General features: G+C 40.1%; 1 protein-coding gene across 1 annotated transcript; it reads left to right on the forward strand.

Annotated features, from left to right (window-relative positions):
* The first annotated feature begins 89 nt into the window (after positions 1-89).
* LOC133001744 (Golgi phosphoprotein 3) lies at positions 90-7,207 on the forward strand. The gene is made up of 4 exons (XM_061071418.1): positions 90-510; positions 2,309-2,440; positions 3,188-3,302; positions 5,693-7,207. Exons 1-4 carry the CDS (start codon positions 301-303, stop codon positions 6,115-6,117), a joined length of 882 nt encoding a protein of 293 aa, XP_060927401.1. The 5' UTR covers positions 90-300; the 3' UTR covers positions 6,118-7,207.
* The last annotated feature ends 4,730 nt before the right edge of the window (positions 7,208-11,937 follow it).

An 11,937-nucleotide genomic window follows, 5' to 3' on the forward strand; every position in this document is an offset into this window, starting at 1 on the left:
TTGGTGAGGGTTAAACTTACTTGATATTCAGGTTATCTCGGCTTCTACCTGCTGGATAAGTTCGGTACAACATCAACCACACGGCGCCATATTAGATTGACGCTACACTGCTGCGGACCAAGTCGGGGAAGACGGACAGTTTCCCAGATGTCCAGGGTCCCCAGGCCGCAGTAGTCAGTTTGCAAAACACAGAAGGTAACTGCTGTATGGTTGACATCAACTAAGTGGAGTAAACATCTCGGGCAGCGTCGTCCGGGGCGTCTTGTTTTCGTCGTCGTTCAGCTCACTCGGCCGGCAGACATGACTTCCTTGACTCAGCGGAGCTCGGGCCTCGTGCAGAGGCGGACCGAAGCCTCGCGCAACGCCGCCGACAAAGAGCGTCCGTCCGCCGAGGAGGACGACGAGCCCCGGCGAGGAGACGAGCAGGAAGAAGACGATCCCGGAGACTCCAAAGAAACACGCCTCACCTTGATGGAAGAAGTGCTGCTGTTAGGCCTGAAGGACCGAGAGGTAATGGCAGATAGTCCCGGTCTGTTACGCTGTAAATGTAAGAAAAACATTAACGCACTACGATGGGATGTTGCCCAGGCTAACGTTAGCTATAATGTCCCCAACCAACATAGCTTCAGTTAAGGTTAGCAATGAGTGAATGCTCCGATGCTAGCCTCTCGCTAACAACAACTGGAGAAAATCTGCATTATTGTGTCATAAAATGATATTTGGTTGTTTTCAGTTAAGCATATGTTGTCTTGTGACAGACGATGGGTATTGTGGTATTGCTGCAGTTGACAGAGTAGGAAGAAAATGTTTTACAGTAGGAAGTGTAACTAAAACCAGACGGGCTAGTGATGGTCTTAATGTTAGTATCCAGTAATGTTGAACAACGTCGCACAGTGGATCCATTATCCTGCTCAACGTGACCGTAGCGTTAAATAATCAGAAGAGCCAGATAAAGTTACTCTTATAGTCTCTGCCAGTGAATAGGATTTGTGCACACTGATCAAAAGAAAGAAACAAGTCAAAGTCAAAACTAGTATTTATATGTTCATTATGAAGTCAAATATAAAGCACTGCTATATCAACAAAGGTGCAGCCACTTGCAGAGGTTTTTATTATCATTTGATTTGAGACCATCTGCCTCCAACCATGGTGTGACAAGTGCATTTGTAATAACGAAAAGGCATCTTTATAAGTTTCAACAGATGGGAGGTCAATTTATTTTAGAAGTACCTATTCAAAAAATTACTTGATGATGTCGACTCATAAACATTTCCTGACAAAGTTGTGGAATTTACTCTAAATGACCTATCAGGAATGAGTTTGCCATGTGCTTTAATAATAGTTGGATCTTTCTTCAAAACATTTTGACCAGACTATTGCCATGTGCAAGCTGATACTGTCAGTATCAAGCACGATACAACATCTGTTTGGTTTACTGATGGACATGGCTCACTTTCTAATTTTGCAGTAGTCAGTCTCAATTTATTATCCAGTCTGTATTCAGATCCCTAAGGAGCAAATGCCAGCTGTAATGTTTGGTTCAGTCAGTAGAGATGTGGTTCCAATCTTCCAAAAAATGTGTTGATATTGTTTCCTCTGACTACTCTTATGGAAAGAACAAACACCTCCCACATTTAGTAGATGGATTAGAGATGCAGTGTCTTTCTTGAAACTGGAGAAAATCAGATACACTCTGAAAGGTTCCATACAGAGCTTTGAAAGAACCTGGACCCCTTTCTTGTCGTGCTATGAGAGCATACAAAGCCCACTACAAGAGAAAGATTAAATGGCAACCTCCCCTCTCCCTCCTTTATTTTTATTTTTTTAAATTTTATTTACCTATTTATTTATTTATTTCAATTTTATTTTACTTTTTCTTTCCTTTCTCTGCTTTGTCTTGCAGCAGTGTTGTATGTTATTGTATTGTAATAATCCAATATTCCTATATACATATATATATAAATTTATAAATATATATATACATTCTAAAGTCTCTCTTAATGTATGTACTTCTGCTGCACGGGGTAGGCTGGCTGTGGGTGGGTGGGTCTTACTGTGGGTAGGGGTATATCCATCAGATTTGTGATGTGTAATTGTATAATTGTATTGATTACCCAAAGAAAATCAATAAAAACTGTTAAACATAATATTGTTTCCTCTGAGGGTGCTACACATATTTGTGACTGAAAGTACTCCGATTTGACTCACCAGGGCAAAACTTATAACCATCAGGAATACTTATGGCTTTCCGATTGTAATTTCATTGGAACTGACAAACCAGGTCCTGGTGTGTGTTTCCACAATGTAGGGCTACACCTCGTTCTGGAATGACTGCATTTCATCCGGTTTGCGAGGGTGCATGCTGATTGAACTGGCCCTGAGAGGACGCCTGCAGCTGGAGACGTGTGGCATGAGGAGGAAAAGTCTGCTGGCCAGGAAGGTAGGACATTTTTTCTACTTATGCTTTTACTAGATAAGTTGCTCAGAGAAGGGTTTTTTGCCATCTCCTTAACTAATGCGGGCTAGGGCTTGAGCATGTCAAGCATCAAAATGACTTTACCAAAGCAAATCCTTCACTCTCTTTCACTCTGCAACTGACTTGTAACAACAACCCATACACATCTTAGCTTGTAACTTACATATCCAATCGTCATTATGGGTTACACAAAATGAAATTGCAGAGTGAAAGAGAGTGAATAAATTTGCTTTGGGAAAGACATTTTCCATTTTATTATTTTAAGGACTACAGACGATGGACAACAGATCTTGTATTTTAATCAAGCACAACAATGTCCTGTTTATCAGGTTGCAGTGTCTCTTATGTTAAGAGTTTTGCATTGTAAAGTGAACATCTCTAGGTTTTGGACTGTTGGTTGAACAAAAGCAGACATTTTAAGAGTCAGTCTGGGCCTCAGGGAAAATGTTGGGCATTGTTCACTGTTTTCTCATTTTATAGACCAACAGTGGAACAATCAAGAAGATCTCGATCAACATCAAGAAAGTTAACTATAGATACACATCTAGTTGAGTAAATGAACTGCATAGCACATAATATACAAATCAGCAGTGTATGGTGTGAATGTGAATATCAGTCAGTGATGTGAGCGGATCCTTGATAAACTCAGCAATGATTTCAGCATCTGTCTTCTGATTACTACACTTTGTAACTGTGTGTCATCCTTCACAGGTAATTTGTAAGTCAGATGCTCCAACAGGTGACGTGCTACTGGATGAAGCCCTGAAACACATCAAAGACACCCAACCACCAGAAACTGTGCAGAGCTGGATCGAACTGCTCAGTGGTGAGTTCAGCTGCCTCATTCTGGTGCTGTATCTGGACAGTAATCTAGAGAAAAAACTGGTACATGCTGCCTCCTTGTATTTGTACAGTTTGAGTAAGTGTACAGCTTAACTTCCAGTTAGGTCTGGAAATATTTAGAAATTGACAACATTTTCATAATTTTGGCCCTGTATGCTACCACAATGGATTTGAAATAAAATAATCGAGATGCTTTTGAAGTCCAAACGTTCAGCTTTTTACATCCTAATTGGAGGAAGGGTTTAGGAAATGCAACAATTTCCTTACTTCAGAATTCTTCCGTCTTCTGTTATATCATCAATAAACACTAGTGACCCAGTGCCATTGGAAGCCATGAATGTCTGTGCCATCACACTGCCTCCACCATGTTTTACAAGTGATTCGGATCATGAGCCGTTACTAGCCTTCTTCATACTTTTCTCTTGCTGTCATTCTGGTACAGGTTGATCTTAGTTTCATCTGTCCATGAATGCTGTTCAAGAACTGGGCTGGCTTTTTTAGATGTGTTTTGGCAAACTCTAATCTGGCCTTTCTATTCTTGAGGCCTGTGAATGGTTTGCACCTTGTGGTGAACCCTCTGTATTTGCTCTGGTGATGTCTTCTCTTTATGGTAGACTAGGATAATGATATGCCTACTTCCTGGAGAGTCTTCTTCACCACACTAGATGTTGTGAAGGGGTTGTTCTTTACCATGGAAAAGATACTGTGATCATCAACCCGCTGTTGTCTTCCATGGACATCCAGGCCTTTTTGTGTCGCAGAGGTCACCAGTGCGTTCCTTTTTTCACAGAATGTACCAAACTGTTGATTTGGCCGCTCCGAATGTCTCTGCTAGCTCTCTGATGGATTTTTTCTTTTTTCGCAGCCTAAGGATGGCCTTTGTCACTTGCATTGAGAGCTCCTTTGACTGCATGTTGTGGATTCCCAGCAACAGCTGCCAAATGAAAAGGCCACACCTGAAATCAACTCCAGACCCTTTACCTGCTTAATTGATGATGAAATAACGAGGGAGTGGCCCAACCAATAAATACCCTCAAATTAAAGCTGAAAGTCTGCACATCAATAGCTCAATTATTTCATTTCAAATCCATTGTGGTAGCATACAGGGCCAAAATTATTAAAATTGTGTCGCCGTCCAAATATTTCCAGGCATACAATGAAACTGAGTGCTATTTGTATGAATTATGAAAATACATTTTTGTGTAGGATATCATACACCAACTGCCTGTTAAACAGCAGCTGATTAGACATTGTATTTTGATCACAGTGTTTTTTTTTCCTGATCAGCTTTAATGTATACACTTCTGCATCTGTTGTTCAGAGTTAAGGCTGCAGCAATGACATTAAAGATGTTTGTCACCAAATTATTCTTGGGATTTACAAGCACTAGTATTGAAACTTATTATAGGGCCAGCCTATTTGTCAAAATCTGCCACCCTGCCAAAGATGATAAAAACATAATATTTCTGGGCTTTCAAAGTCCCTACGACAATGACTGAGGGCTCAGGTGTAAATGTTTTGAGAGATTTCCAAGTAATAAGTTCACAATGGCTGTCATTCTTAAGCTGTTTTTAGACCAGACCTCTGGAGGATGTCCGGAGAATTGGGTACGGACTTACTTCGGAGGTTGACTTACACATACACAACGCAGCGGATGGTTCTCTGTTCAGATGTGTTCACAACAGCACGGACATCTTCAGAGTGTTCAGGCGAGAGGTGGAGCAGCAAGCAGAGGCAGGGCGTAATGTATAAATTCCACAGCAGAGATGGTAAATGGTCTGTATTTATATAGCGCTTTTCTTGTCGTACAAATATACAGTGCATCTATTGGCAGCACAATTTTGTACTATGATGAGCAATTCAGGGTTCAGCATCTGCCCAAGGACACTTTGGCATGCAGACGGGGAAGACTGGGGATCAAAATCACTCAGCCACAGCCGCCTTGCATCACATGTGTTTTGTTTATCACCAAAAGCTCTCTTGACATCGTTACTGATGTCTTCTATGTGTATGGTACTGCTTTTTCATCCTTAGATATATATATATATATATATATATTTTAAGTCTGCAGAAAGTCCAGACGCTTTAACTTGAATTCACACGGATGTCTGGAGTTCAGTGCAAATCAAAACATTTAAATATTCATTAAAGTACAGCATTTAGAATTTTCAAGTGTTTTTATGTTGACATTATTTGCAGAGGACAGTTCTGTTGGAGAAGAATGGGGACTCTATTTGAGCTTTATTACTTTATGTGTTTGTTTTAAAACCTGAGTTCGAACAGAATATGGCGGGATATCCACTGCTTTAAAAACACCATGCGTATGTTTGTTATCACATGGACTTTAACATGTTTCCATATGCTCATCTTTAGGAGAGACGTGGAACCCCCTGAAGCTTCATTATCAACTGAGGAACGTCCGTGAACGGCTGGCCAAAAACCTGGTGGAGAAGGGTGTCCTCACTACTGAGAAGCAGAACTTTCTGCTTTTTGATATGACCACACATCCTCTGACCAACAACAACATCAAGCAGCGCCTCATCAAGAAGGTCCAGGAGGCTGTACTGGACAAGTGGGTGAATGACCCTCATCGAATGGACAAGCGGATGCTCGCACTCATCTTCTTAGCTCATTCCTCCGATGTCCTGGAAAATGCCTTTGCCCCGCTGCTAGACGACCAATATGACCTGGCCATGAAGAGAGTGCGGCAGCTGTTGGAGCTGGAGCCCGAGGGGGAGAGCATGAAGGCTAACACCAATGAGCTGGTATGGGCTGTGGTGGCTGCCTTCACCAAATGAGTTCACTACAAAAAGGACAGCAAAGCAGTTGTGGCATTCAAGTGGCATTGTGCATTGGGGTGGGAATCACAATACTGACACCAATATGGTGACTTAACGGACTTACAGTTTACCCCAGCCTGGACTTTTGGAATGGGCTGCGCTCTATTCTTGTTCCTCTGTCTATCTCATTTTCTTTTACTTCCAGATAACTGTCCTTGTTAATCCGCCATGGTCCCTTTCCCCATGTGTCCTTTATGTGTTCACTTTTGCTAAAAAAATTAATAATAATATGGAACTTTAAATGAAGTGGTTGGTGGTGATATGGGTGTGGCTGAAATCAAGATGTTGATTTATATCTTTCTTTTCTATGGGGTATATCTTTAACACAGTTTCGAGGTACAGTATGTATGGCAGATGTTACTTGAGGTACCATCCTAACACATCTAATACATAGGCATGAAAGTTTTTAAATCGGTATCTTCTTTCAAATGTGATATGTAAGGATATGATTTGTCACAGCATTGTTTTACTTTTATATCAAGTACTGGGGGAAAACTAATATGGTCAGATCCAAAAGTTTCTAACTAGTACTGTGAACTTTCAACATTTTTAAATTCCAGTTTTTTACTCTGTCCATTTTCTTAATCCATCTCATCTCATCCATCCATTATAATGGATAAATACAAAGGACAAGATTCTCCCAGCTACATAGAAATGTTGCCAGTATATAACAGGGCTGACATGTACAAGCAGAGAAACTTTCAGACCTGCAGAGATTTTAGAGTTTATAGGTCACTTACCTGCAGGGTCAGGTCAAAGAACCATTGAGGAAAAGCACAAGGGCACTTGAGGGAAATTATTCTCTGGGCTGGGCAATGGGCTGGGCAATTAACCAAAAATGTATGGAAATGACATTTATAACCTCTAACCGACTTAATCTTGATCAGGTCGGTTAATTTGGTTAATACTATACCCAATGTGTGCATTCAAGAACTGTCAGGTCTCTTCTACATACCTTTTGCTGCTGTGGTCATTGTACCGTACCGTCCTCACATTGACACGTTAACAATAAAAACACTTATAGGAAGTTATTAGGACACACACAGGACTTGGAAGACTACTGTGTGTTTGTTTGAGTCTGTCTATAGTTTAGGAGACTTTAAACACCTTAAAAAAAGTCCAACATTCACTGCGCACGCAGGTCACCTGCTACGCACAACACAATGCATAATGTGACACGGACAGCCAGGACATCAGAGTAAAAGCGACCAGAACGCTCTGGATTTCGTAATCAGACATCGAATAATAACCAAATAAATATGTGAAGATCAACTGACACGCACACACACTCCTGCAGACATAAGAGAAATTCTTCCAGCAAATTATGATGCAAAGAGATGTTTTAACTTCATTGTTGCAGAAAAAGCGACACCCTGTTTTTATTTACATATGAATTCAGCAGGTTACTATAAAGATCAGTTCTGCATGTGAATGATTCAGAAAGAGCAGATGAGCAGATTCGTTGACTGGCGCTGAGTAATATTCCTCATGCGTAGGGGTGGTAAGATCAAGATCCGGTGGGGGGGTGGCATAAAGTAATTGATCGTAATAGAGGTACAATTTGAAATAATCACGATATTGATTTGAAGTCATATCGCCCAGCCCTACTAACAATAGAGCCACTGCGCAACCTGAAGGTCCATTCCTTTTTGTTAAGGCTATGTGATTTATTCTTTGTTTTGTAAATTACCTTAACAACCCTACATGTGCATGGACAGGTCATGGAAGATAGAAAGCTGATTTGTATGATGTGTGACAATCCATAGACTTCAGCTCTATTCAATATTCGGAGAAAAAAATAATCCCATTAATAGCCTGGTTTAAGTTATTGTGCAAACAATAGTTTAGATGAAATAATATAAATCCCTCATGCAGAATTGATATGGCTGATAGAAAAACAGTATGCAAGCCCTGAGAAACTAGGGAGAAAAACATTTGCATTTGCAAAAACAGTTGTCTCTCCTGTGTTTAGAAAAGGTTAAACAAAGAGTTATTTGCACCATTGTCAAAGTCTGAACAGGCCTGAAACCATTCATGTCTTCTAGGTGATTTTTTAATTACACCTATTGAGTGTTTAGCAAGTTGCGTTACATTACTTTCAATGTAAAATTTAAATACATGCGTTGCTAAAGAAAGAAATTGACAGTAATGCCCCATACTCGCACAAAATATGTAATTTGTGTTTCTAGTGCATGTACATATTAAAAAACACCTGGGAAAAAAACTAATGCCTTTTAGTCCTATTTTGACTGGGGCACATTCCAAGCCTCTTGAGGCCAAAACGAGTATTACAAAACAAAAACGTATTCCTCACACATTGCTTATTCAAACACTTAGAAAATGTATCACCAGATTCATTCCTTCTTTCGTCTCAAAACCTATTATGATTGGGGGGAAAGAAATGTGTATTAGTATGAGACTCAAAGACAAAACACTCAACTCTGCCTCTCCAACCCCTGCCTCTCCCTGCTCCGTCATTCTGTCTCAGCTAACGTAGGAAAACGTTGCTTAGTCCTTTTAGTGAAGAAAACACTGCTCTGTGGCCAGGCCCTTCGATGAGTCTGGCTCACAGAGGCCTCTAATAGCCCCTCTACACATTAAGATATGGTCAGTATTGAAGCGTAACCCTAAGTTTATGAAAAAAAAAATATTTTTATGGAAGAGTGATTGGGATTATCTCTGTTGCTGATGCACTGTCAAAATGGTACATATCAAAAAGTTTATATTCAGGATTCAAGCCTGCAATATCTGAATGGTAACAGTTGAAACCAAACGTAACTTAGACTAGGTCCAATGTAATGATTTTGTTTTTGCTACCAGCTCCTTGATACATCTCTGTCTAAAATGTAAACTTCTTTGCATTTGCAGTGGCATCAGCAGCCAGCTGCCAACTGTGTTGGCTGATACTGACCCCTCGCATAAGGGGCTGATGAGGATGGCACTGATAAGTTTTCATTACAGAAACAAACTTAAGAAAGCTGACTGCAAATCCAAATAGAAACATACTTTCCCTTGTTAGTGTATAATCAAAAATTAAGTAATTACGTGGGATAATGCAAGTATCGTTCTGGATTTGTCTAGTATGAAGAATCAAATACTTGATGAAGTGGAATTCTGAACAGGGAGAGGTCTGGGGTGTGTTTAGTTAAGCAATTTCAAAAACCACATTACAAAAGTACATTACCTTTTATTGATATGATACACTGTATTTAAAAATACAAAACTCAAAATGGGACATTTTAACACAGAGACAAGGAACCTATCTCTTATTATAAACCATTTGCAGTTTTGTAACATCTCTTTTTACAAAGGTTTTAACCACTTTTATCATACTAACCTCTAATGCGATTGCTAAATCGCATTAGAGGTTAGATGATAGTGAGGTTAGATGATAGTGATGATTATGGTGTAAATTATGCTACCCGCAGGCTGGTTTTAGCCAAAACACCTTGTCTAAAGACGTATCAAACTCTGCAGTGATTCAAAAAATGGCAAGTTGGATTTATGTTATTTTTTCATCACATTGGACTGTAAATAAAGAGAGATAAAGCATTTCCACTCCAGCTCACCATACTTAAATTAGGCCAAAATATCCTGGATACGGGTGCTGCTGCAGTAAGCGAGTGATCTAGTGATGTCATTTGTAGCCAGCGTTAATGACCTACATTACAACAACTATGGGGTAATCAAGATGCTTTCCTTAAATATCTCTTAATCTTAATTTAATAACTTTGGATACTTTTACTTTTGTTTTTCTTTTCCATTTATATAGAGGTAATACAAAAACATGTTCAATACTTTGTGCCCAGACACGGATGCAGACACGGATCTGCCAGATCTCTAAAAAGTACTTACAAGAGGTAAATATGATAAGATACAAAATTCAATAATCCTTCATAACTTTAATGTAGCTAGGAGTTTAACAGAACCCTCCCCCAATATAGTGGAGGCAGGCCCTGAGGCAGTGACCCCAAGGTAGTTTTTAAAAGATGACCTTAGTAACATAGAATTGTTAGGCTCCTCCAACGACAAGGCATTAAGGAATCCCAGGTAAGGTTGAAGAAACTCATGTTTGGTCATTTAATAACACAGGAGGGTAGAAGCTGGCATTTTTCCATGAAAGAAGGGAGTCCCTGTCCATGTGGCAACTCTACAGCAGTGGCCAAAAGTTTTGAGAATTACACAAATATTAATTTTCACAAAGTCTGCTGCCTCAGTTTTTATGATGGCAATTTGCATATACTCCAGAATGTTATGAAGAGTGATCAGATGAATTGCAATTAGTTGCAAGGTCCCTCTTTGCCATGAAAATGAACATTTCCACTGCATTTAAGCCATGCCACAATATGACCAGTTGACATGTCAGTGATTCTCTTGTAAACATGGGTGAGAGTGTTGACGAGGACAAGTCTGGAGATCACTCTGTCATGCTGATTGAGACAGAATAGCAGACTGGCAGCATTAAAAGTAGGGTGGTGCTTGAAATCAGTGTTCTTCCTCTGTTAACCATGGTTACCTGCAAGGAAACATGTGCAGTGGCCAGGATATTGCTGCTAGTAAGATTGCACCTAAAACTACCATTTATCAGATCATCAAGAACTTCAAGGAGAGAGGTTCTATTGTTGTGAAGAAGGCTTCAGGGCGCCCAAGAAAGTCCAGCAAGCGCCAGGACCATCTCCTAAAGTTGATTCAGCTGCGGGATCGGCCCACCACCAGTGCAGAGGTTGGTCAGGAATGGCAGCAGGGACAGACTGATATTCTGCAAAAGGTACAGGGATGGGCGCTGAGGACTGGGGTAAAGTCATTCTCTTCGATGAATCCCCTTCCCGATTGTTTGGGGCATCTGGAAAAAAGCTTGTCTGGAGAAGAAAAGGTGAGCTCTACCATCAGTCCTGTGTCATGCCAACAGTAAAGCATCCTGAGACCACTCGTGTGGGGTTGCTTCTCAGCCAAGGGAGTGGGCTCACTCACAATAAATTTACTCAATGTACCAAAAATCTGATGACCAATCAAATGCGAAGAGAATCAGAAGAGATTGATTTATACACAATGTATTTTAATCAGACAAATTCAAAGGACATTTTGTTACAATTACACCATCTTCCAAAATATTCAACTCTACAACATTTACCTCAGCCTTTTCACTATACTTTGCTCTTAATTCTACATTCCCTCAAATAATTGTATGCATTTTCTTTTCAGATTTGTTGAACTGTTCTGTTTATATAGAGTGCATCAATCTTCACTTGAGGAGGTACAGAGTGATGTGTTATTTTTATACTACAGCAGTCACAGGCTCGTCCCTTAGAAAAATTCTGCAGCAGATCACAGTGTATACTTCCAGGGTAGTTTGGTATCATTGACAGGTGCTGCATTCATCAAACCTGCTGGTTGACAGATGGGACATCTTCACAAGAATGGTATTACAAGTTGGCAAACAAATCAGCTGCAGATAGATTTCTGTCAGACGTTTGTCAAATCATCAGTGCCCAAAGATTGTGTTCTATAGTAGAAAGACAGGAACAAGGGTCCAAGTTTACTTTCTATGGCTTTGACTGTCTCACACTTGGTCAAGCTGGTCAGTATGTGTTATCACAGAACAAAAATGTAATGACATGCTTTTTATTTTAAGACTGGAAGTTTCCTATCTATTGCGGACTGAACTAAACTGCCAAACAAACCTGTGTGGTCAAAAGTCAAATGACTATTCTCAAAATAAATCTACTCAATGTACCAAAAATCTGATGACCAATAAAATGCGAAGAGAATCAGAAGAGA

The sequence above is a fragment of the Limanda limanda genome, chromosome 5, assembly GCF_963576545.1.
Source record: "Limanda limanda chromosome 5, fLimLim1.1, whole genome shotgun sequence".
NCBI lineage: Eukaryota > Metazoa > Chordata > Actinopteri > Pleuronectiformes > Pleuronectidae > Limanda > Limanda limanda.